Below are 26,852 nucleotides of genomic sequence, written 5' to 3' on the forward strand. Positions count from 1 at the left end.
TTGAGTAATTGTTATTTCATCAAAATTAATAACTAAATTACGTGTTAAGAATATGTTAGTTAAGAAAAGCATTTTTATAATCTTATGATCGTTTGTAGTAATTTTTCTTTGCTTAGAAAATGTTGAAAATTTACAATTATTTTCAATGTCTTAAATATTATGTATAAATATGTTATGCGTTCGTACAATTAGTAATTTTTTACACAAATTCATTCTTTTTTTTTCTGTTACACATTTACAATAAATAATAAAACTTCTATGATTACAATGAAATTTAGACTAATACTCGTATTCATAATCAGGCCTTATATTTAAGGCTTCCTTAAATTTATCTTCAGATGCTCTACGAATTATTTTATTGACTACTGAGTATCTAAAAATAAAAGGAAACCTTAAATATAAGGTCTGACTATGAATACGGACATAAGACCAGCGAGTTTAAAGGAAAGAAGTACATTGCTCGAATAATTTGCTATCGACCCATTACATCTGTCTGTATATGTATAAGAGTTTCAGGTACAAAAGTGAGACGAGAGTTTAGCGCACAAGTACGAGCGCTCTCGTACGATCATCAGTGTATACCCAGATTCCCGCCGAGACCCTGTTCTTTCCGCCACTGAGCCAGTCTGATGGCGTACCATCCCTAGAACAAAAGCCAAGGGTTGCAACGTATCTTTATCGATGTACCTTACTCGCCTAATTCATTTTATTCAAATATCTCACACTTATTTCTAATATAATTATAATATGTAATTGTTATGTGTTCACTTACTTCAACGTCCGCCTCAGAAAGACCTGTTTCAGCTGCGAGAAGTACAACGTCCGCAGTATGAGGTGCTCTTGGCCATCTGTTAAACTGCTCTTGAAGAACTGCTTCCTGATCCACCGTCAAACGAATCACTCGAGTACCAGTTCTAGCTCCGCTAGTAGAATATCGCGCGGGATAAGACTTCAGCATGTTTCCTTTATGAAAAGAAAGTGTATTCCGAATGAACGAGGTCAACTAATGAAGAAATAAGATACAATGTAATACGATATAATGCAAGGATATGCGACTTAACATATATATAATATATTGACAATTTTGATAGATTGAAGTTTTAACACTCGTTAAACTGTTTATTTCTTCTTTTTTTAAATCCCGCAGTAGACGCAATTATTATTTATAATTAAATAAAATATGAGGGTACTTCAATAAGAAAGAAAATAAAAATGCGGTATATGCGCATTATAAATAAAATACGACAGATACTTTTTAGAAATATTTAAACATTTATAAACTTTAATATTAACTTTTATAATATTAACATTTATAAACTTAGGTTGTAAAAAATCTATAATTTCAATGCTCTAAATGTAGGATTGGTAAAAAACATGTTTTAAACATGCTTAATTGAAGTTTTTAATATGTTAAATATGTTTTTTTTATAATACTGTTTGAAGCATATTTGAAGCATTTAAAACATTTATTTAAGAAAAAAACACAATATTTTTTATTTAAAAAAAAAACATTAGTCTTTACTCTGTCTAAATGTGACTTTTATTTCTTTCGTTTAATACGGACGTGCAATTCTAAGCTGCATGATAATATTATTTACTAATAAAAATTATTATCTGGAACAGATGAAACGGAACAAACAGGTAATTATAGTGATAAAAGAAAATGATTCACATTATGACGTGCCGCGAATGGATTTTCTATCGCCATTTAGAGCGACGAATACATGTGCTGCTCTGTCATAAAATGCACTTACTCGCACACAGATCTGCTTCTCTTACATAATGACTCCTTGTTATGCCAGAGCCATATTTGTGAAAGCTGTACTCTAATCAAGTGCATGTGTTAAGTTTTTTCATAAAGACGCTATAGTTATGTACACATCTTGTACAAGCTTGTACAGATAGCTATCGAACGATAAATCTTTATTTGCGATATTGAAAAAAATTTTTTTTGTTTCGTTTTATTCGTGATAAAAAAATGTTTAAGCAGTCGATCATATCGTAGGATCAGCGTGCCAGCGTTAAAAATAGCACGACCGTGACCTAACGTCAAGATTTAAATTTGGACCAGTTTCAAAAACGCGGCAACACATTTGCGAAATAAACCAAAAAGACTAATGCAATCCGCAATAAACAGACCGTGGCACGTGCGTGGGTCCAAGGAAAAGATTCAAGAGGAGAGGAAAAGGGGAAGAAAAAAAATTGGCACGCTGTACTTCTAAATGTGTAAAGAACGATAAACGAATGTGACAGAATGTCACGAACTGATATTTTCTTTTATGAAATAAAAATTCTGCGCTATATATGAGATAGAAAAACTCGGACATATCGAGAGCCTTTTATAGTTATACATCCGCGCGTTTCTTCGATATTTCGTAACGCAGCATTTAAATTTACTCGAGAAGGAAATATAAGACGCAAATACAAAAATGAATTTAAAATGCTATCAGCTTTTGAGAATTTCACCTTAAAGAATTCTGTTATGATCCGCGATTCTTTTCCAAAATATCTCATGACTGTAACTCAGATGATGTCAGACAATGCGACATTGCGAATCGTATTAAGCTGTTGCACTGTTATGAAACGACTTGGTGAAACGTTAAACTTGACCTACGAATAGAATTGCGTACCAAAAATAGATAAACGACGAAGTCCTTTATCGAGCACAATTATATATTAGGTGCGCAACTAAGTTCTCGCTGTTATTTTGATGGAAATGCATCAAAATAACAGCGAGAACTTAGTTGCGCACCTAATACATTGAACGCGTGGCTTTGATTCTAATTCAGAAGCGTTTGCTGTGATACGATCGCGTAGAATCACACACGCAATCTCCGCAGCATGTATGTAGTATAATAACTCAATGAGATCAGAAAATTTGTTTTACTTTAGCGCTAATTATGTAAAAATTTTTATATCTACCCGGGGAAAAAAATGTTTCATATAGGAGAGACCGGGGCTAAGTGGGCACCTTTTTTTCAATTGCAGTTTTCAACAATAAAATTAACGATTTTAGTCAAATGATTATTAGCGTTTTATAGAATGATTATAAGACTACAAGATGGCAATAAAAAGTTTTGGTATTTGCAACTTCATTTTATCCATATACACAAAAAATGATGTGATCATGATGTGTGGAAAATGAAATCTCAAGAATGCCGAGGCTAAGTAGGCACCCTTTTCTTCAATTATAATTTTCGTATACCTATAATCATATAAAATTATATATAATTATATAAAAAATATTTTATATACAATTATAATAATTATATACATAAAATATGTCTATTTATATAACATTTTTTCCCCGGTATTCATTTTATAGCTAGCATTAACGCAAAAAAACTTCTCACTATGAGCAGTATTAAATTGTACAACAAACCTAAGACATACTTTTCATTTCTTCGTCACCATTTTCATACGTGTTAAAGAAAGAAAAAGAGAGAGAAAGAGAGAGAGAGAGAGAGAGAGAGAGAGAAGGGGAGAGAGATAATTAAATAATTAAACATTAATTCTTTCTACCCCTCTTTCTCTACATGTCCCTTCATCATGAGAATTTGCAAAAAGTTTTATTGGTCAAAATATAACGGACTTTCTTCAATGTCCATATACATTTGGCGCTGTTTACGTAAAGTACAATACATAGGTAGTTCATTCTCGTAAAATTCGAGAAAATTCATGAGATTATTCTCTAATTCTTGATGATAAATCGAGCCAGCGTATTTAGATTCGATGTAATTTTGATCTTTTTCGGATATCTGCACAAAGAAAGAATTTTGAGCTTTTTCATTTAAGTCGTAATTATTAATCAATGTTTTGTCCTTTTACTTTCGAAAGGATCATACATTTACAACGTTCTTCATAAACTCATAAGTAAAATTACTCACTGTTTTCCATTTTGATTCGATTAACGTGTTAATGCAATCATCGTCTAAAGAATTGTCATAAATGTCCTATATGTTGAGAAAATATGCTTGTAATAAATATCGACATGCATATACGATATTGAAATGCAAGCGTCTTACCGTTCGCGACAGCAAAGTAGCCCGATTTTCGACGCGCAGACAATCGAATCTATCATGGAGAATCGCCGCGGCCCAAGGTTCACGAAAATACGCGTAGAAATCTGAGATTTCTAAATTCTGAGGAAAAATTATTTTAAAAAGGCGAGACATTTACACGCGCACGTATTAAGTGATAAACCCTGAAATACGTATGACATCGCTTTTTAATATTTCAATACTGTATCGTTAGGCTCTTACTCGAAAACGGAATTTCAATTCGTTTAACATGCTCTCGTGTTTCCCATATAAAACAATCATGTCCTGCACTCGAAATGTCTGAAAAAACAATTGTCGTTACGTTAAGACGAAGTAGCGTCTGTTCCGAGTCGCAAGACGAATGTCCCGCGTGACACATAAAATTTTTCTAGAGCAATCGTTGAGTATTGTTTGTCTAATTAGTTTCAGAACTCTACCTTTCTGCTTACGCAGGTTACACTTTCCACAGTGTCGTACATATTCAATCGGATGCGAAAATATCCAATTTCAGATTTGCAAGAACCGGTTATAAATGTATTTCCCTGGAAAAAAATCAACGTCAATGCAACGACTTATGTCTTACACAGATTGAAGGAGAAGGAAAGAGAGAAAACCAAAAACAAAGAGCCTCTTTCAATAACGTTATTTGCATTTCGATGCAAAAAACCGATTCGACTGTTAACTCACGTAATTATTGTGATTGATCTTCGTCGTGTTATCCCAAGTTGCTTTTCCAGGTTTACATACATGCAAGTAATGATAATCACCTGGCAAAATGCAAGCGGTTACGATAGGTGCACGGAATATCGATGGTGTCAAATGCATGACCTCTTTCTTTTTTGATACTTGCTCGGAAACTTGCACGTCCCACTCAATCACTTTCCATAAAATTTGACCGAGCTTCCGATGCACGGCGGGAAAATGGAAAGAAGTACAAGTATTATGAGTTTGATAATAAAAAGATAACTAGTTTAATTTGAAATAGATGAGTTTGATTGAAAAAGATACTGTATGTCTCCTTAAAAAAAAAAAAAATCTCTTTTTTTACTAACTCTCTCTCCAACTTCCATGCTATTGTAATATTTGTGCTGCCAGACGTCGGCGTAAAATTTTCGGGAATATTTCGTCATGGTACCAGCGGCGAAAATAAACGGATCGTTGGTGCGACATTCCGAGTCTATTATTAATGAACCATCGAAAACGAGACCAGCTCGACAGAACGCTGAAACGGTATAAATTATGACTGGTATTAATAGTCGATTCTTATATTTGAGGTTGCTCAAGTACAATCTTAAAATGTCATAAACCAATCAGAGGGCCGTATTAGCGTCTTAAGACATTACTTAAGATTTAATACGGTATTAAAATAAAAACCGACTATGAATACCGGCCTATGTGAGAGATTGAATTTTCGATATATATTAAACGCAATTTTAAACGTAATTGAAAATGAATTAGAAATTAGGATGATGTATTCACGCGTGTCTCTTTTACCTAAAAACGCGTTTAAATCGATCGTTTTCTCGTAGAAATTGAAAAGAGCGTCGCAAGTCAACTTTTTCTTTTTTTCCTCCTTTTCAATCGTAATACTCTTGATCATGATGAGCTTTGCATCAGAGCTTTGCTCGTTTTCCGTCAGAGTCCAATCGATCACGGTCCATTCGGAAAAAACTTGAACTCCACTTCGTAAAATGGCATCTGTCACCACTTTGTTCACCTTAGATAGGTAAACACACAATATTACTGTAATGTCTCTTTTATCGTAATAGTACGAATTATTTTATCGTGATATATACATAATCATACTTCGTAATCATGAAAGAAAGCTTGGTCGCGTGTATTGTAAGATTTGAAAGAGCTCGGCTCAATCAACGTGATCCATGAAGGCTCTACTCCAAGCTTGATTAAACCACCAAGTGTACAGTAGCAATCGATATTACATCCGTAAAATAATATCGCTTCTGTAGAGTGTTAAATATTGAAACAGTATAAAGTAACAATTTTACTAAATCGCTGCACCTACTCCTTTCTTTAAAATCTCTTGTTAACTTTCGAATCTTTCCGAAGCAAGTGGAAGCTTCCTTATCGTTGTTTACGGTCAGACAATTCCATGGCATTTGGTCTTGTACCTCGTTTTTTCTTGAAAAATAAACATAACGTGTAACGTACCCTATTCTCTTGCGTCGGGCAATGAAGTGTTCAGAGTGATTTATATTACGGACTGCATTATATGTTTTATACATATACTATAATATATTATAAATCTTTACTCTTGCTTTTCCATTTTTATTTCCTCCCATAATGTCGAGTTTTGATATTGTAAGCCACACGTTAAAATCAAATAATCGTACGCGATATTTCCTTGATTCATCACAGTCACATATTTCTCCACCCTAACGTAAGAAAATTCGAATCGATTGTCATCTCGTCAACATTGCTAGATTAATTCGAATTATTAAAATTGTTGATGGATAGTGCCGTATGTCTATCAACATATGAAAGACTACCTGTCGATCGCTGCCATAGTTCCGTAGATGATGTTAAGCCAAGTCCGTGCGACTACATAGCGACGATATCCCGAGTGAAATCTTCCTCTGAATGGAAGCAAATATTCGCAACAGTCTGAACTCGATTCGTTATCAAATGGTATACCATTTGGCGATATTAACGTAAGATTTGTCAATTGCCTATAACGCTGCGTTAATCTACAGTTTGATCAATATTGAGAATAATTAGGAGAAAAAACGTATATATTATATCCTTGGATATTTTTGAAACGTTATATTATATAAGATAATATAAAGAAATATTAGGTGTACAAACAAGTTTCCGCCATTTGACAAAAGACGGTGCCACTAGCAAGCTATGGTTAAAATTGTCTGATGTAAAACATTATATCGTAAGGTTGGACATCTGTCAACAACATAACCTTGAAATACTAGCGATTTTGTATCAGCATCATATATTTTTTTTGTGCGAAAATGCCCAGTTTTGTGCCGAATAAGCGTCATTTGCAGGATTTGCAGGAGGCACTTTTGATTTACTTCTTTAATTTGAAGAAATCTGCAGCTGAGGCTCATCGATTGCTTGTAGAAGCATATGGTGAGGCTGCCTTAAGTGAGAGAAGTTGTCGTGAATGGTTTCAAAAATTTAAGAACGGTGAATTTGACGTCGAAGACAAAGAACGTAGCGGAAGGCCGAAAGTGTACGAAGACGCGGGATTGGAAGCATTATTGAATGAAGATTCGTGCCAAACGTAAAAAGAACTTGCACTTACATTTTGATTTACATCAATAAAACATTATGTATCGTTCTTTCACAATAAATGCTTAATTTTTGATAAAAAACGGCGGAAACTTATTTGTACACCTAATATATCGCTTGGTAAGCTTTGTATCATCAACACGCAACATACTGCAGGTGTTATAGTTGAAAACATTTTACCGTAAACTCAGATATTCTGCGAAAGCAATTCCGCAGTCGGATGCTCCAACGACAACGATCCTCGTATCGATAATTGTACGTGGCATCATGGCTAGTCTCGGTGACGTCATAAATAGAGAAAATTCATCGTTCGCAACATCATTTCCTTCACATTTTGTATTATTTTCAGAGCTATTAAAGTTTTCCTGAACAATCGGAAATTCATATTCAGCTTGTCTACGGGGATCAACCGGAATCATATCGTTCAAACAGGATACCAAAGGATATATCCACGTCTACAAGTAACGTACACGATGATAGTTAGGCTCTAATAATTTTCCTACCGACTAAACAGTTTTAGCTTTCATTTGTAATACAATATATAATTATATAATATATGTACAATATTATAGATGCGTTCGAGGAGACGCTATTAGCTATTTGTATCATTCTATTTCCATTGTTTATCATAAAACAAGGATAAAATGATAAAAGGACTAATAGCGTCTTCCCGGATGCACCTTAAATATTATAGGACCATATATGTGAAAAGCACAATCTATAGAAATCAATGCCTTGGTTTAGCTGGATCTTAAGTGGTTGCATGATTCTGTGTGAATTTATATACTACATAGTCCTTTAAAATGCACGCCGAAATGATTTTTTATATAATATATAATTTTGTGGGATGAGATGAAAATTCGATGTTCTTACTTATTAGAAATATAACTATTGTTATTGTGTATACTATTGTTACAGCTTACCGAGTTTCCAGTCTCATCTTTGTGATGAAGCCGATAAAAGATTACCGTTAAGTCGCTTAAACGTGCGAGCTCGCGGAAGAAGAAGCGATGGTAAGCGGAAAAAATTGGCATAAGAACAAAATGCAAGAGACGTCCGTAATTATTTTGAGGAATACTCTGCACAGATACGTAGTCCTCTATATGATAATGATTCGTAACGAAATTTACCTGCCTCTCGGCGCTACAACATAAAGTAAAGAAAACTTGGATATTTGAATATCATTCACAATATAAGAAATACAAGAGGAATGTACGTAATAACCACAGTATAGCGAGCCCCAGTATTATATCGTTACTTTCAAAGATGAAACAATCACGCTGTACAGCCTGTAAAGGATCCATAGCAAAATCAAAATCAGCCAAGACCTCGTATTTTGTTGATGTAGTGAACAAGAGTCTCTCTATAGCTTCACGATCTTGTGTTCGCGCACGGCGACATCTCATCTCCTCGTGAACAACCGCTCGGTGCAGAACGTACAGCGTCATAGGGAAATCTCTATTACATCTCAACGGTACGCGCTGCATTTTCATTTTTTATTTTTCTTGTTATTAATTGTGAGATTAAAAAGAGAAATGTTCCTAAAGTTCCTTTTATCTTATTGGATGTCCCGAATTTAAATAGCTAAACTTCGGGTACGTGTATGTAGAAGAGATCGATAAACTAAGAAAAAAAGTCCTTTAGAAATATCGTTCTTGCTTCGTTTTGGATAAAATCGCAAAAACGGCAAAACGTAGTTTACATTTTTGTACTTCTTATTCACACTTATTTATTCACTATGTTTTGTCACTTGCTTAATGCAGATTGTTCAAAATGTTGACCTCTTGCAGCAATGCATCTTGTTCGTGTGTAGCCAAATACTGATCAATATAGAGAGCTTTCCAGCAGAGGCACAAATCAACACGAGAATCATTCTGTCTTTGTTTCTTACTGATTATCGAACAAGGACAGGATGATTTTTGTTTCAATTGTGTCTCTTCAATTTGTGTCTCTTGCTGGAAAAGTCCCAAAATGACTTCCGGCACTCTTCTGTCTGGAAACGCTTTTTCTTCAAAACGAAGCAAAAACGAGCATTTCTCTAAAGGACTTCTTTTTTTAGTTCATCAATTCTCTAGACACTTCCGAAGTTTGGTCATTTAAAATTGGTACACTCTCTACACTCAAGTAATCGAAATATCTCATTGGTTAATTTATAATACTTCACCACAAAATGTTGAAGGAATTGATAGCACGGGTGTTCGAAAGGAAGAAGAATCACGCAGTACTCTAAATGCGGGAAGCAATCGAAAGCAGCCTCCAAGAAATCGTGGGACCAGTGAGGTCTCATTTCATTGCGTGTCGCAAACACCTCCAAAACGAAGGCATTTATTTCGCCATCCGGCGTTCGCGTCGGAAAAACATGATGAACGAATTGAGATTGCATCGTCTCGTTATGTCCAACAGTACGATCATTTTCCCGCGATTTTTTTAAACCATTGTATGGCATTAATTCGAAATTCTCGTTAAGCAGATCGATGTTGATCGTAGCGTTGAGATACATGACACCCACTGTCGAGCCTTTGGTATTCTCTCCGATGATCAATTGACGACAACTGTTCGGATGATGAATCATCTTATTAATATAATGCTCTCCATGAAGCTTCTTTAGACGTGTACCCTCATCGCCGATAATCTCAATCACGTCGTCGTGATCCTCCTCTCTGTATATATATCATCAAGTATACGATACCGAGTTGTTTAGAAGAAATTTCAGAAAGTATCAATCGCAAATGAAATAGACTCACACGACTCTCCGTATTTTCAACTTTGGACGTAATCGATGTCGATTAGTCAGATAGAGAAATTGCAGCGTGACGTCTCGCACGACAGTTTTGGGTAAGACTTTAGTCATCTCTTGCTCGAACACGCTCAAATGCACTGAGAACACAAGTCAAGATATGAGGCCTATTCTTTTTAGCTGAACTTCTTGCACGGTTCGTCTTTTCTCTTTTTTTCTTCAACGTGAGGAGAAAAGGAGGAAAGATGAACTGTGCAAGAACTTTAGCTAAAAAGAACAGATCTAGTAACGTCTTTCTACCGACGTAAAAAGTTTAAAGCAGAATCGATGGATGATTTGATAAAAAAGCGATCACCTGGTTCAACTTGGGATGGAATTACGAGAACCACGTATTGGCAAAAGGTAGTGTTGTCGAACACCGCAGTCAATAGCTCTCCAAGAAACTCGTTCGAATAGAGCTCATCCCATACGAGTAAGTGTATGAACATTGTGTTCCGTTCCGTGGCAGCGGGAATCCTTTTTGAAAGATGCTACTCTCATAAACTCGCCTAACATATATAAGACACTGACTCGTATCGTAAAGTCATATTAACTTTACTACGATCGACGCAAACAGAAGATTACCCGTAAATTGTTTTTAACCAGGTCAACCAATCGTCCGGCGACACGGACAGTATATTGGGGTAATTGCAGAGGCATATCCCCGAAATGACGTCACGTCTCTCGTTGTATTGGACCACTGAGAGGCAGGAAGTCTCGCTGCAAATTTTATGTAACGGTACATCAAGGTGCACGCGCACAGGAGGAAGCGCACCGATTTTCGATTTAATATAATATTGCTAACATTATATATAATATTATATATTATATTATATTAATATATATAGAGAAAAGCCCTCTATTAATGAGCGCCCCCTATTAATGGGCGCCTAATATGAGATAGCGGCGTTTCTGCTAAACTAATAAACGCTATCTATTGGTTCCATCATGAATTTATTGCTCTTAAATTGAAAACTATTTAGTAGAAAATTCATTATTAGATCATGCCTGTAGTCATTGTAAAACAAGATTTTAGAATTTGGATGTCTTCAAGTTTCATTGAGATGAGCATTTAAACCTTGTTTATTATAATAAATATTTATTATTAAACAGGTTTAATAAAAAATAAATATTTGACAATAAATTCTTCATGTAGTGATAGAGTAAGGTCGTATTAATAGAAAAATACGGGATATGTTGAATTGTTCAATTACAGAAGTTAGATTTGATAATCGTAAAACCATAAGACGTGGAAATCGTAATGTTAGATATCCAGAGTATTCCTAATATGAAATAATCCATGCTCCTATGTTATAGTGAAAATCGTTGCTAAAGTATAAATGTTATTGTACAATAATAAAAAACAACCGGAATGAACGTCGAGTGCTTATATCTGCGATGCTTGATTCTAATTACTTAAAAACGTGTTCTGGATATAATCTATCGTACGCTCATTTTTCCCGCACGCTAGCTGTGTTTGTTCGCATTTTAGAAACCTTAAATAAAGTTTTTTAATTGTAATACTGATATACTTTGCGTTTTACTATCGATTTCTCGGAGCATCTCATATTAGGAGCACAATTTTTTGACTTTGCGATTTGCTCACTTTTTACATTTCTTTAATTTAAAAAAAATTGAATTTCAATTAAATTTTATGTAACGTTATCTTAAAGTTTATTAAATTCCCTTCAAAATGGCCTATTATTTCTTTAAATTCTGTCTATAGACTTCTAGCATTTACCCAAAATGAACTCGGTGTCTCATAATGGGGGCCTTTCCTCTATGTATATATAATGAGAGCAAGTTCTCCAAATGCGAGTGCGCATATAAAGTAACTGCATGTATGGCTGCAAATACTAGAGTTGTTCCAATTTCACATCCCCGAAAATTTCGTGAGTCGTCGGACGTATCAGGAGCTTTAAACGCGATAAATCCGAATGTTGAACGCGACGCGATCCCGAGATTTTGCTAGGCTCTTTTAACTCTTCGGACTCGTCGACGTAAGTTGTCATTTTGGAAGCTTGTTGGCTCACGACATGCGGATCTTGATGTGGACGTGTCATATGCCGTTCGGCAATTTTCAATCGATCGCGAGTCGCAATCGATTATTCTCATCGAATAGTTTTCGATATATTTTACACTTTAAATTTAAACAATAATGCCTATTCATTTTTCCGTCATTCTAAAGCGTTTGCTCGTTATCGCGAACAGACCTACAGCGACTGAGTTCGAACTCGGTTGATCGACGATTGCCAACAATCGGAGCGAGCTGTTTATGGGAGAGGAAGTCGAGGAATCAATCGGAATTACCATCTTGGATGTCAACTTAACGTGGGAAAAGAATATCGTGTGCAATACCAACCGACTTGATACTCGCGCAAAAAGAAGGTCATGTATGTGTGTTTGTATGCGTGAAACTCTTTCAACGATCTAAACGGAGTTAGACGCCAAGCTTCGCTTCCTCATCTCCTCTTAAATTGCCTCTCGCCTTTCGCCTTCTCTGCTTCTTTGGCTCTTGCGTTAAAAGAGTAACAATCATAGACAGTCGCCGTGCAAGTGTCACGTCAAACGTATAATGTACGTACAACTGAACGATCCACAGCAAAAACGGGGAATTCATTTGAACGATCATTCATCCATCATTCCAATCTGCTAGACTTTATTATTGATCGATGTCTACAGTTATAGATTATCATAGATGTAACCGCGATAACGGAACGCGATATGATGCATTGTATTGGCCAAGCACAGATTCCAAGAAAAGAAAGAAAAATTGGTACGAGCACTTTACAATGGTAAATAGCGGAAGCTATTTACAGTGCGCATCGCGTACGGTATGCGTATAATTACGTGTACGTGTAGTGCAACGAATGTGCTACTCGAGTGAGGACATAACGCGACATTACGCGAACATGCGGAAATTGATATCGATCGTCGGTACATTGTCATGTCTTCAACGTTTCTTTTTTCCAAACTGAATCATTTGATCGAGTTGATACCGTTTCAGACATCTTTCCTTTCTTTCATTCCTGTGCATGAATCGATCACGTCAGCCTAAACTTTGCATCGAACCGAATCACGATGTGTATGTACATATATACACTGAGAATAAAATATAGACAATTTTAATAAATATTCAATACTGTTCAATACTGCCAACTAAATATTTACTTACAGTAAATAAATATTTATTCAGTAAAAAAAAATTGTTAAATCAAATTAACATTTCTGATATCGAATAAATATATATCTTTATATTTAATAAATATTTAGTAGGCAAGTATTCAACTAAATATTTATTAAAATTGACTATATTTTTTTTTCAGTGTATATATCTATTATCTATATGATTCGATTTTCGAAAATTCGAAACGCGTAAAATTATACAGTAGAAGAATCAGTCAATGACGGAAGATTCGAGTTTTACTAAACAAGTTCTATAATTCTGCGGAAATAATAAATCTATTTTTTTCTCATTGGTTGCCAGGGATGTTTTACCAAATCGCATCGATTCCCGACCACATCTTTAACGACTCTCACGATGGTTCCGAAGGTATTAAGATAATGACTTTCGTCATGCAACATGGAATCACGATGTGAGATATCAAATAACTAAGGTGCGTCTCTCGATTCTACGAAGATGGAAAATATTGTTATTAACTATATTATGTTGAACAAGGATAGATTTAGAAAATGTTTCTCCTCCCCCCCTCTTTCTTATTCTCTACGAATTGAAATAAAATTTCACTCGAGAGACTAGATTAGTCAAGAAAAGCCTTCACGATCGATGTGACTTTTCTCTCTCTCTTTCTGTCTGCGACAGCAGCAAAACGACGTAACGTAATAATCGTCAGATGATTTAATTAGCGAGAAAGTCTGAAATTGCGAGACAGCCATCTCAGTAGCACGAACTACTATCGTAGCTGAGAGATCAAGCGGTTAATCGCAGATCGTGGGATACTCGTCGCACAGAAAGAAACGGCGCAATAACACTTTGTAGGGCGACGCGCGAGGACGTTTTTATTAATAACTACTCACAAAATAAAGAAATGAACGCAAGGATATTGCGTGATCTTTGGAGGTCTCGTCATTTCGTTGATGCGTATTAAATCGCAATATTGTTATATAATCAAAATGTTGAAAAATGTAAAGCAAATTCGATTTGAATTGACATTCCTTGTATACGCATAATTTTTTATCTAATTAGAAATGATAACAACATAAAGTACAGGCGATAGGAGTCAACGGTTATCAATTAATGTTAAATATGTAAACTTTGATATGTTGACCTTGAACGTTTCCACTCATAGTTTGAGTCTTCATCAGCAATTTTTCTCTCTAATACAACGATTGGATTATTGCACTACAAAATAATATCTCCAACGTTTTTCCTCTCAAAAAATTGAACCGTTAAGGTTCAATGTTGTGAGGTAAGTCACATACTTCACAAAGTTGGAAAGCTAAGTGGCAATGAGAACTCAAGCTAAAATTATATAAATGATTAAATTATCGTATGTATAAATTTGAAAATTAATAATCACCACTCATTTCACACAGTCGACGCCTCGACGTTGAACAATAAATACGTCGCATGCAACATTTTGTGCATTGTTTTGTGCACAGTAAGTTAAAAAGTTGAAAATCATCATCAAAATTTTAAAATACTTACTGAGAAAACAATTTGTGTCTTGTTATTTCGACCGTCGGTTGAATAATGATTGCTAAACAAGTAACAGCGGTCAATTTGAAGATAAACAAACTATTGTTTATGACATGTATTATATTACGAACAACCTTACAGTTTATTAAGAATCTCGGTGTAAATTATGATTTAAGACAACGGTATCTTGTTGTAAATTTAGCCCATGGTCTGTCGATGTTATTGTCATATTTCTAAATTATTCAATTAAAGGACTCTATGAAAAACTTATTAATTTTATGTTAGTTTGTAATTTCTTATTATATCTAATTAATTTGAAATCTCTCAAAAATGGCAAAATGTAATAAAATCTTCTTCTGTGTATATAGAGAGAAATTATAATATATAGAGATGGATTGAGATCTTTGAAAAGATGTCAGAACGATCGATAGAATGCAGTTCTGACATTAGCTGCTAACAATAAGTTACAATTAGCACGCGCGGGCGATAATCATTCCGGTATGCAAATCCATGAGATAATGCTGTTTATTTTCGTTTTCGTTCGCTCAAATATCGATGACGATACGATAGCAAACGCGTTCGTAGCGTTCGTGTCATTCTCGCCGCATCCCATTCATATGGAGGCTCGTTTTTCTTTAGATAAGAATAGGAATAATAGAAGCGTTATAAAAAAAATGGGCCTTCTCGTGGATGTCGGGTAAGAAAATAAAAAAGAGCTCTCGTCCGAAAAGTTCCCACACAAAAAAAAAATATTTAGTTGAATTAATTAGAATTCTGGTGGAAAATGAACAATTCAAAATTCTAGTTAAATTTACAAGATTTCTGGTTAAATCTATTAAAATTCTAATTGAAATAACTAATATTCAGTGGATTTAACTAGAAATCTAATAGACCAGAATTCTCTTAATCAGAATTCTGAATCGTTCATTTTCCATCAAAATTTCCAGTTAATTCAATCAAACTTTTTTTCGTGCATCGTCTCACCATTTCCACTTTTTTTTCGTCTACAATGATGGCACGCGTGAAACTTAATATTACGCTCATTCAAACGGAAAATGAGTTGAGGAGAACTCGACATGACGAAGCTGATATATGTCCGTTTCTATCAACGCATTAATTTTAATCTTAGCTCAACTAACCCTTTACTTTTGTCTGGTTCTAAGAATTGTTAGATAAAGATAAAGAGTAATTAAGTTGAATCGAGATTAAATTACAGTTAATCTACATTATTATTAGAAACGTGCATTAATCGATATCTTTATCAATATAAATATAGTGTATCATTGAAAAGATACGACATATTCTTTCATTCTGTACATTATATACAATTTCAACACTATTTCGCGTACGACTTGTATTTAAAAACGGTAAACAACAGAAAACCGCTGTGATCTGAACAATATATCTTTGTTTTAAAGTCTATTCTATATCGACTATTCTTTTTCGACACGCAAACGTGTTAAATCATCAATCGACAATCGAACAAGAGCAAGTGGCCAATATTTTTGGAACAATGATATTCGCTATTCGCTGAATATCATTGAAATCACCATATATAGTCCTCCGAGTGTACGATCGAAATAATAAACACGGGTGAAATATTGTATATTTCATCAAACTTGTCGGACTCGTATAGTTTCACTCGCGAAAACTCAAATTTCTTTTCCGTTTACTGATTCTTTGGATAATTCGTTCGATAAAGTTTATTAAACGAATTATCCGGAACTTATAATTATTATCCATACTTATAATTTATCTTAAGATAAACTTGCCAAGTGCAAAATGCTCGTCAGTAAATTTCAGTAAACAGAACATCAAGTCAATTCTAAGCAAAAATGTAAAGTTGTAGTAAAGCAACTACAATGTACCTGTCTTATTTGAAACGATTTAGACATGCTAATGACGTTAAGAGAGATTTCAAGAGAGATTAGCTTACCGAATGTGTTCGAGTTAATCGGAGAACGAATAGAGAATCAACAGAAAACGAATGGAGAATGGAAGATCCGTATCCAACGACGGTACGCACGCGACTGACTTTCAGCTTTCAGCTAAATCCATCATGATGTAAAACACAAGGCATGTAGAGGGAGGCGAAACTGTTTTCTACGCACACACACGCACGCACGCACACATACACACACATAGACGTGCACGTGCGCGCACGAAAAAAATAAACTCTATATATATATATATACAGGGTAACTGAAATAACGCCCACTAATTATACAGTGCTATTCCTGATAAAAAACCAAGTCGAAAAGATCTCTACGATTTTGCAATTTTCGCAATAATTAACGACATATTAATTTCTAAAGATTGCCGAATAAACGGATAAAATCGCGATATTTAAGACAATTTTAAGATATCTTTCCGTGTTCTTTGTGAAATATTTTGAAGACTTTTCTTAAAAAACTCTTACAGATATCTTAAAGCTATCTTATACGTCGATTTTGCTCATTGGGTAACTAAAAAAAAATATGGCGGAAATTTCAAAATGATAGAGGACTTTTCGTCTCAGTTTTTTATTAGGAATAACACTATGATTAGTGGGCGTTATCTCAGTTATATCCTGGATATATATATATATATATATATATATATATATAATACACAATTTTAAAATATTGGCAACGCGATTCAATATGCGCTCAATGCAAAACAGCCAAGCTAATATAACATCTGAAAGATATAATTGACGATTATGCATAGAAATTCGTTATATCGTATATTAAAAACATTCCTCTCTTTCCTTAACAACAAAATATATTTTTTATTTTAGAATTTCAAAACAAGACGTATATATTGGGTCATCTAAAAAGTATCCGCGGTTTTTTGTCACTAGATGTGTGTTGATGGTCATATATCTAGTGACAAAGTACCGCGGATACTTTTTAGATGATCCAATATTTTATGTTAGTTTTCACAAACACCATTTTTTACACATTCGACATATAGGAAATGTACTGTCTGTCTATGATCTCTCTCTCTCTCTCTCTCTCTCTCTCTCTCTCTCTCTCTCTCTCTCTCTTTCAACTAGCATATATTAATTAAAAGGATAACGATAAAATTTTGCAGTTTATTATAGTGTAAAATACATGTTACGATTTTCAAGAACATGTATTTTCCCGCGAATTTAACGAGAAGATAACGAGTCTAGAACTGGGTACGCATAGGTCACATGATAATTAATCCTTGACCCAGTATCTTTACAGTCAGTTGCTACTCCGATCGCATCAAGGTACATACGACGCATAATTTTCTACACACGTCGTACAATGAACAGTAGCAGTAGAGGCTGTAGACACGAGTAAGCTGATTTTCCGGCCAGAAAATCAGTTTACTCTCTACGTTAATGTGGGAAGGATTATCAACTATGATTTCTGTGGTCGATTTCTATGCCTACTCCTTAATCCACTACTGCTACTGCTCATTGTAGACCATAAAGATCATAAAGAACAAGAGCGACTGCATTGGTTGCATTCAGTACTCCAATCGCTCATTAATATGACTACGTTCAACAGACTCAACAGTTGAGTGAGCGCTCACTGCTATTGATGTATTTTTCTAGATATAAAATTCTGATTGGATCATCTAAAAGAATACACCAATAGCGAGCGTTAATTCAACTGTTGAATCCGCTGAATGCGCCCAATGAATTTCTGAACCATAAAAAAATGCTTTCAATAAAATGGCTATTTTTCCGTCTGCTTTTCTGTCTGCTAGAAATTACTAAGAAATATAAAGTTTATAGAAAAACGTTAATTTTTCGATAAAAAGTATAAATGATGAGGATCGTAGGATTCGTAAAGACTGAAAAAAATTATCAAAATTTTAAAAATACAATATTTTATTCAATGTACTCTAAACATGCCATAAATAAAACTTACAAAATCTCTTAATAAAAAATCATATAAGAGTCATTAATAATTAAATACGCGCGTAATAAGGTAAATTATTTTAATTTTCTTATTGATCTTTCATATATAAAAAGAGATCTTTGTATATAACAATGTATAATAGATATCATATATAGAAAAATATTAGCTACAAAATATTATCTACTATATTAAATTGAAAAAAATTTTATAATATTCAATAATAACAAAAATAAGAACAAGTAATAATTCATTAAAGTCACAATCAAAATCAGAGAAAGAAAGTCATATTTTAACGTTCTTTCACTTTCAACATTATTATTGCATTCGTTATGTGTGTATGCATACACACATACACACACACACACACACACACACACACACCCCACACCCACGCACGCATACACACACAAAATCTTATTATACAAAGTGATTAAAGTAGATTAAAGTTGTCTCATCTATCATACATTTCCATATAAATAAATGAAAATATCTTATTCTCTGCTTTTAGAAAATAATCTATTCGACATATCTTTAGCTGCAAATTATTCGCAAAACATTTACATCAAGTATAAGTTAACATAAATTAAGAACACAAGATTAAGTGAAACGATTTTCCGTGTCAAAATATTGAGCATATATTCAAGTTAATTATAACACATTGTATTTACATTTTTATTTTTCAAACATTAATAGTCATTTTGTGATTTTAGTTTACATAGTAATATTTTTATTTTACAAACTGAAGAATAATCTAATAGAATTTTATTTCCAATTACAGTAAATTACAATCGATTTAGTAGAGATGAAAATTATCACTCTCGAAAGTTTAAAGAGTATTAAAACAATCATCAATCAGAAATATCCGGGCAATTGAGAGCAATAATAATAATAAATAAGTAGAAGTTGGTGCGTTTGATCTTCACAATAATATATTTAAATTCTTACATAAAATATCGATCGTTAACGTATCAGCTCAACATTCGAGTCATCTTCAGCGATGAAGTAATTACATGTGATGTTGGTTGTACATTATTATGTATATATTAAATCAAAGAGTGCAGTAAGTAGAGTCTCTCAATTCCAAATTTAAGAGCGTAACTGTCGATCGATATTTTATGTAAGAATTCAAATATTTTATTGTGAAGATCAAACGCACCAAATTCTGCGCTATTATTGCTCTCAATCGCCTGGATATTTTTGATTGATGATTGTTTATTTAGAGAGCTCATTTTATTAATTAATTTGTTTTAAAGAATACTAATTCACTTCGCTCTTCTTTATGGTTACGTATATTCAACGATATTAGTCAGTACTTGAATATACGAAACGAATTATTATTTCGACACCTAATTATGACATAGGTATTATAAAATGTTGTGTTGTAAAATTAAAGTTTTAGACTCTATCATTAAATTTTTTATAAACCTTATGATGGTGTCTTTTCCTTTGTCTTTCTCTCTCTTTCCTCCCCCCCCCCATCTTCCTCTCTTCTGTTTTCTCCTTCTCCAACTTTCATTTAATTTGATAGAAAACTAATATGTCAATGTATCATGATTAAGAAATGGAAGCACGGCATATACATGGAAGCTTGTATATCATTATCACGCTTATACGATTGTAGCACAATAACGATCCAAAAATACATTCAATAGTGGATCTATTGAATCGACAATAGCTAAAATTTTGAAACTATACGCCAAATACTTTCTTCGTACAGAACAATCATCGCATGAAATTGTTTCTTTTTCTAGCAAGGGACATCACACAACTGTCCGGCACCGATTTGATTCTCCGTGCAATATGTTGTTAAACACAAAAATCTAAGAGACACATATTTTTTATATGTGCGCTAACTCATGTTTAAGTGGTGAAATGTAAAAAGTCCCTTTAAAAAAAAAACCGATATTTCTATTTCGAATCGAATACTGTCGGAAGTATAAAAGATGGAAAAAATTTTTTAAACAAAAGTTGTACTTGGTTTCAAGAGTACTTCAATGTTGTGAAGAAGCAAATTTAAAAAAATTTTTTTGTTTAAACATGAGTTAGCGCACGTATAAAAAAATACGTGTCTCTTAGATTTTTGTGCTTAACAACATATTCACCGAGAATCAAATCGGTGCCGGACAGTTGTGTGACTTCCCTTGTAAGAATAATTGTTACAATTTGCTTATTTACAAGATTTTACAAGAAATTGGAGGAAAGACTTAAGTTCTTATATGATAATTTACATGTAAATGATTTAACTATATTGCCCGATAATCAAGTTGGAGTAATATATAATACAAACGAGCGAAATTTTCAAGCGAGATTCCACGAACGTTTCGGTGTTTCGCGATCAAAATTCGTATTAAAAAAATTAGTGTCTATCTACATCATTATATCACAAAATGCGCGTGAAGAGTCGCATCATTTCACCTGCCTTCATCCGAATGCTCGGCCAACTGTCTACGATGAGATTGTACATTCTGATGAGATTGTACATTCGAATTTTGCCTAGTTTGCACATTTGCATCATCTTCAACGTCATTTCTGCCGTTTTCTTCAACAAAGGCTATGTCTCTGCTTTGGACGTTTTCAACTTTATACAGTACGTCGTGGCAAAGAGGGCATCGGTCTTGAACATATAACCATTTCCGCAAGCATACACCGTGGAAATAATGATTGCATTGAGTGATCTTGGCGCTTTGCATTTCCTGATAACAAATCGCACAAACATCGTTTAACTGTTCAAGTTGTTCAGCTTTTGCTTCCGGTAAAGAATTAATCTTATTCACAGCCGTCCGACGTTTCATAAAAACGCTCCATCCAGCCTTTGCTTCGCACCAGATATTAAAATAAGCGTGTATACACATCATGACGGCACGAATAGCTCCACCAGACTCGAAGATCAATATCCAGAAACCGTTAAAAAACAATATAATGCCGAAAGCAAATTCCACAGTATTGCCAAATGATCTTATTATGTATACGCAATCATCAAATTGTTCCCAGAATTCACTTCTGTATGCGTCGATTAGAAACAACGAATAAATTGCTAGGGAGACCAATACTTTGATTATTACCTCAATGCTAAAGACCGACACAGCCAATAGCCATGTACTCACAGTGAAATGGGACCAGAGGAATACGAGTAACGAAACCGGGAAGAATATTAGAAAAGCACAAACCGCCAAAGCCCGTAAATGTCTATGTAGTGCCGGATTATGAGAAGCACTGAGCGACATCAATAATGGATTCACTATATTGTGCACAAAATGTAAAATCGCCGTGAACAATAGGCAAAAATTACGATATAATCGTACTAGACGTTTCTCTCTATCGAGACTCGTCAATCCGGTTTGTAGGGCAAGAATGTAAAATAGTATAGCGGACACCGTGCCGATACTCTTCTCATCTTCGTCTTCCGTCAATAATATCCATTGGAAGAAATGACCGATATAGTGGCAAATAAACGAGATTATGCTGGTCATACCAAGAACAGCTGTCAATGTCTCGCACCCATTTACCAGCAGCGTTCTGATCATGACGTAATAATTAAATGTTTCCTCGCCATAGTGATTTCCGAGGATTTGGACGACTTGTTCTCCCACACGTAGCATCCAAAATGTGCGAAGTACGCACGGCACGTTCAAACGTATCCATTCTGTTTCCGCAAGAGCGGATAAACCATAATTGATTATAAAGTTGCGTGCGTGTCGATAGCCTATGTAGATTGTTTTTAACATGGAGATGCCATTATACCAGATGACAAATTTACACACAGTCAATGGGATTAATGTTGCGCACACCGGTGTGTGGTACAGATATTGCGTCTAGGAAAAAAATGTTTTACTTAATTTAAATTTTCTAAAAGTATTAATACTCATTTCCTAATTCAACTCTTTTTCGTACTAAGAATAAAAAAATAATGGATATATTTGATAAACTTACTGGTAAAGGATGGATACCCAAGATGGATGGTGACATAAAGCTCAGCACAAGAAGCTTTTGAATTACAGGATGCCTTGGGGCAAGATGTATGTAACAAAAGACGCTGGCTAGCAGGCATTGCAATATATAATTTTGGATAATTAGAAAACCCGGACCATTGTATAGAACGTCCGATAGATTCAGACATAATATATTGTCAAGTATGCTGGTTGTTGATTCATGGACATTCATGTAAGCTATGATTGCTTTTATTGCACTAACATTTGACCAATAAGATACAAATATTACTCCTATAGATATTAAATATAAGTATACAATTATCAAATGTCTAGTACATAACATGAATGTGTATAAGGCTGCAAGAAAACCTGAAAGAAAAGGATATATATTATATCAACTCACTCAAATCAATACTGCAAAAAAATTAATTTTTTATAAGAGGCTCTTTAATTTCTGCAATGAAACAGCAATTTTTATCACGGTAGGACATACATATGTCTCAAATGCAAAAAACAACTTGGCGAATTAACTTGACTGTAAGCTTTTTTCTTTGGAAAAAAAATGATTCACTTAGAAAATTTAAAGAGTATAGCAAAATATATTACTTACCTATACAACAACACAAAAATTTAAACATGATTATTAGGTAAGCCTTGTAAGCAAGATGAGTAAAATCAAGCTGATCCATTAGAAACGAATCTGTTGTAACTGCAGAAATGGAACTAGAGATGCTTGATAAATTGGTAGTTTTAAAGCCATGTTCATTACTTTCCAGTACAATATCGTCATTGGGTAAACCAAGGCCGATTCTTAGTAACTCATCAATGATAAATAAAGGTGGCACCCTCATTACAACATCAGCAAAGCTGAGAATTCTTTCCCGTATTGAAATATCCATCTTGCTAGTGCTGTTCAAGGAAAAGTTTGAGGAAGACGTTTTATACACGCTTTGGTTTTAAATATGGAAGCAGCATTCTGTTATAGAATGGTACAAAGGCCAGACCTATACACACACATACACACACACACACACAACATATATATATATATATATATACACACACTTGTATATATACATATATATAAACAATTATAATTAATTCTCCTATGATAAAATAAATCAAAATAAATTTTCAAGATAGCCAGAAAAATAAGATTGAATCCAACTTGATGTTTTATTGTTATTTCATCTAATCAATATAACAAAATGGATAGACAAAAATAAATAATATATTATAAAACTTCTCTGTTGAACAGCACTTGGGTTCCATAAAACAAAGCTGGGATCATATCCAACCCTCCACACATACACACACATAAAAGTGTTAATATTATTTATATTAATCTACAAAGAGATATCTTCTAAATAAAAAATAAGAAAAGAAGATTTTCAAACCCTTTTCATCAATTTCTTTCAAGTTGATCAATTTGTATATAAAATATATGAATACATGCAGAATCGCACTGAAAATTGTACAAAAAATTTTCTGTTGCAACAATGCAAATCTTCTTTGGTACATATATTAATTTTAGGTTATAATATCTGTCAAAACATTGCACACATCACACAGCACAGCAAAAGCATAGTAGTAATTGTATCCTTAATTAATTTAGATTGCACAAAATTAATCTCATGTGTCATTGGAATCCACTTAAAAATACATATCAAATGTTCTTATCATTATTATTACCACTATCATGATGACAAATCATAATAGATATAAGAGATCTGTTTTCTATGGCTAGTATATACTTTTGAAATTTAAAGTGAGATAGATATACGTTTGATATTTGTTTAAAGTGAAAAAGAGAGTTCTAGAACAGTCTAGTGCAGGAACAGAAAACAGATCAAAGATCTGTTTTTTGCGGCTGAACTAGTGTACACTTTTGGAACTTCAAGTGAGAAGGGTATATGTTTGATGTCTGTCAAAAGCAAGAAAGAGAGTTTCAGTGCAGAAACAGAAAACAAACCTATAAATTTTCATTCTTGCATGTTCTTCTCTCGCCCTTTCCCTCTTCTTTCCCTTTTAGCGTTCTGACACGTTCTAATCCTCTTTCTCCACCTCTCTGTCTACTGTAATATGCATATATAATTCATTTCATAAACGATTTTATATTATCGCCTTTATCCTGAAAATCAAAACTTTGCTATATATCAATCAATGGATACGTATGTTTTATATCGTAAAAATCAACTTGATTTCCGCTGGATAAATTTAATATAGATGGTTTAATAAATACACGTCCAATGTCATTGCTTGATCGTGTGATAGGATCACAATAAAGTTTCCAGTTGTCACATAAATACACGCGACGCGTTACATTTAAACGAATAGAAAGAAAATCGTTGACGCGTGTTGACTGAATATTATAATGCGATATTGGTCAATTAGAGCAAATAAGAGAAAACACGAATGAGGTTAATGCCACCAACGGATAACATAACTTTTTGTATACCGTTAAACATCGAAATAATGAGAATGAGGAGCAACGAGCAATGAGTATTCACTGCTCCGCACTCCTATTTCGGATAGTTTGGATGACTGTCTAATCTATTAATCTACCATCGCGGATAAGCATGTCTCTTCAGCGTACTTCACCATGCTTCACCGAAGAAGTTGAAGGTAATCGAGGAAGGAAGGGAGGGAGGGAGGGAGGGAGGGAGAGGGAAAGAGAAAGGGAGAGAGAAGAGTTTCGGAATTTTGCAACGACGAGCGAAACAACTTACCGACGGCCAACGAGGAGGGAAGTCAAATCACAGATCACAAGTCACATTTCGTGACTTGGCGATCATCACAATCACAATAAGTGACTCTGAATAACTCGAATCGGCACGAGATACGCTCGAGGTCGATCTTCTCGTTTCTTCGTGCCTCATTTGCGTCTTTTGATCTCGTCTCAAACTCTCGCCGGCCACACGGACAAACACTAAATCACAATTCGTTTATTTATTATAATACCGTTATCTCCTCCTTTCACCTCATTTCATTGTGACCTGCAGCTTGTCACTCGTTTGACTCATTGTCGATTAATCGCGTATCAATAAATAAAAAGGAATTATTTTTTATTGATCAGCTTTTGCAGCCCAGCAAATGAGAATGGATTAAAATGGATTGAAATTTTTTCTATCTAAATGCGTATTTTATTTAATATAAATAGCGAATACTTTTTTTGGATTTAATTGGATTCAATTAGATTCAATTAGATGCAATTAGATTGAAAAATTGTATTTCCTATTCGAAATTTTGAATTGAACAGTATTTACAATGCACAGAAAAAGCTAATATTATTTTTAGATTGAAATCGAGATATGCTCCATACAATTCCTATAAATGAATAAAAATGCATTCAGGATTGAAAAGAATTCATTTTAACATTCGTGAATCAATATTTCTGAAAATCTGAATTCATTTCAATTCATTTCAATCTATTCTCGTTTGCTGGAAAGACCATCTATTTACGGTGTTCTCTTTTTCATAAGAATTACGATGCCACGCAGTGCAATACAACGAGTTTTTCGAGAGACAGTGCTATAGGGAGAATCGTAAAACGAAGACATGATTTGTACTTATATGTACAATAATTTATTGTTCTTGCCTCTCATTTCTGTCACGTTATGTTATACATATCGATGTAATGTATAAATGAATGTCTCGTACTGTCGATGACGCGCGTTTTCGCAGTTTTGTCCTCTCTTTTACATAAGATCAATATATCAGTAGTATTCTTTCTCCTCTCCCTCTTTTAGAGGATGCACGCGTTGCGTTTAAAAAAACCATGCTCCAACTCGACAGTTTGTTATAAAAAAATTTTATATTCGGATTATACACAACGATGTTAATAAAAATAGAACCTCTCACATCGGCTAGCGCGATACAACTTCTGTTATCAGTTATCACATAGAGGTAGGTCCTGCGTGCTCCCCAAGATTCCCATTATGATCATCAGCGCTGATATGTCGATTAAAATTCTATCCCGTGGTCCACGAAGCGCGATATGTCGTTGTTTGTTGTAATTGTGATGTGATTGCATGTTTAGTTGTGACATCGTAAAACGATGCTGCGCTTGCGATGTTTGTAGAGCAGTTCATGTTGTTTTTCGTCATTTTGGTGTCGTTGCGGTCCCAAAGACCGCGCTCACATCGATGAATCGTGCCATTTTTCAATCTTGATAGCCTAATAAATTCAGTAATGTATGTAATATTACGTACATAGGTGTCATGGATCATACAATTTCGTACATTTTGTAAATACATCTTACAAGGGTATTTACATCCGGTATATGTTGGATATTTTTATTCGCTC

General features: G+C 34.1%; 5 protein-coding genes across 19 annotated transcripts; all 5 read right to left on the reverse strand.

Moving 5' to 3' along the window:
• Nucleotides 1-212: 212 nt before the first annotated feature.
• On the reverse strand, nucleotides 213-16,823 carry LOC105148242 (homeodomain-only protein). Of its 3 annotated transcripts, XM_011059855.2 has the most exons (4): nucleotides 16,677-16,793; nucleotides 14,750-14,801; nucleotides 773-963; nucleotides 213-643 (listed from the first exon to the last, which is right to left on the reverse strand). In XM_011059855.2, the coding sequence occupies exons 3-4, from the start codon at nucleotides 956-958 to the stop codon at nucleotides 572-574; spliced, it is 258 nt and encodes an 85-aa protein (XP_011058157.1). In that variant the 5' UTR covers nucleotides 959-963; nucleotides 14,750-14,801; nucleotides 16,677-16,793; the 3' UTR covers nucleotides 213-571. The 3 variants fall into 3 exon arrangements, with proteins under 3 accessions (XP_011058157.1, XP_011058156.1, XP_087259461.1); XM_011059854.2 differs by lacking the exon at nucleotides 14,750-14,801 and having other exon boundaries at nucleotides 16,677-16,823; XM_087403335.1 differs by lacking the exons at nucleotides 14,750-14,801; nucleotides 16,677-16,793 and having other exon boundaries at nucleotides 773-1,003.
• Nucleotides 3,554-5,652, reverse strand: LOC147911103 (cilia- and flagella-associated protein 61-like). Its single transcript, XM_087403322.1, has 8 exons — nucleotides 5,535-5,652; nucleotides 5,093-5,262; nucleotides 4,728-4,940; nucleotides 4,478-4,582; nucleotides 4,263-4,340; nucleotides 4,026-4,142; nucleotides 3,888-3,953; nucleotides 3,554-3,758 (listed from the first exon to the last, which is right to left on the reverse strand). The coding sequence occupies exons 1-8, from the start codon at nucleotides 5,638-5,640 to the stop codon at nucleotides 3,570-3,572; spliced, it is 1,044 nt and encodes a 347-aa protein (XP_087259448.1). The 5' UTR covers nucleotides 5,641-5,652; the 3' UTR covers nucleotides 3,554-3,569.
• LOC105148267 (cilia- and flagella-associated protein 61-like) lies at nucleotides 5,615-8,486 on the reverse strand. 2 transcript variants are annotated; one of them, XR_015544230.1, is made up of 6 exons: nucleotides 8,228-8,486; nucleotides 7,485-7,759; nucleotides 6,548-6,745; nucleotides 6,311-6,433; nucleotides 5,847-6,179; nucleotides 5,615-5,757 (listed from the first exon to the last, which is right to left on the reverse strand). XR_015544230.1 is itself a non-coding variant. In XM_087403325.1 (5 exons), the coding sequence occupies exons 1-5, from the start codon at nucleotides 8,336-8,338 to the stop codon at nucleotides 5,945-5,947; spliced, it is 942 nt and encodes a 313-aa protein (XP_087259451.1). In that variant the 5' UTR covers nucleotides 8,339-8,486; the 3' UTR covers nucleotides 5,615-5,944. The 2 variants fall into 2 exon arrangements, 1 of the variants encoding a protein (XP_087259451.1); XM_087403325.1 differs by having other exon boundaries at nucleotides 5,615-6,179.
• Nucleotides 8,791-14,743, reverse strand: LOC147911104 (cilia- and flagella-associated protein 61-like). Its single transcript, XM_087403339.1, has 3 exons — nucleotides 10,397-14,743; nucleotides 10,049-10,181; nucleotides 8,791-9,964 (listed from the first exon to the last, which is right to left on the reverse strand). The coding sequence occupies exons 1-3, from the start codon at nucleotides 10,527-10,529 to the stop codon at nucleotides 9,397-9,399; spliced, it is 834 nt and encodes a 277-aa protein (XP_087259465.1). The 5' UTR covers nucleotides 10,530-14,743; the 3' UTR covers nucleotides 8,791-9,396.
• Nucleotides 16,824-18,569: 1,746 nt separating the features above from the next.
• Nucleotides 18,570-26,744, reverse strand: Trc8 (TRC8 ring finger protein). Of its 12 annotated transcripts, none has more exons than XM_011059850.2 (5): nucleotides 25,277-26,744; nucleotides 24,520-24,622; nucleotides 23,158-23,456; nucleotides 22,549-22,916; nucleotides 18,570-22,430 (listed from the first exon to the last, which is right to left on the reverse strand). In XM_011059850.2, the coding sequence occupies exons 2-5, from the start codon at nucleotides 24,531-24,533 to the stop codon at nucleotides 21,030-21,032; spliced, it is 2,082 nt and encodes a 693-aa protein (XP_011058152.1). In that variant the 5' UTR covers nucleotides 24,534-24,622; nucleotides 25,277-26,744; the 3' UTR covers nucleotides 18,570-21,029. The 12 variants fall into 12 exon arrangements, with proteins under 12 accessions (XP_011058152.1, XP_011058146.1, XP_011058147.1 ...); XM_011059844.2 differs by lacking the exon at nucleotides 25,277-26,744 and adding an exon at nucleotides 25,113-25,189; XM_011059845.2 differs by lacking the exon at nucleotides 25,277-26,744 and adding an exon at nucleotides 25,006-25,180.
• Nucleotides 26,745-26,852: the final 108 nt, after the last annotated feature.

The sequence above is a fragment of the Acromyrmex echinatior genome, chromosome 1 (assembly GCF_024713525.1).
Source record: "Acromyrmex echinatior isolate Ae372 chromosome 1, ASM2471352v2, whole genome shotgun sequence".
Lineage (NCBI taxonomy): Eukaryota > Metazoa > Arthropoda > Insecta > Hymenoptera > Formicidae > Acromyrmex > Acromyrmex echinatior.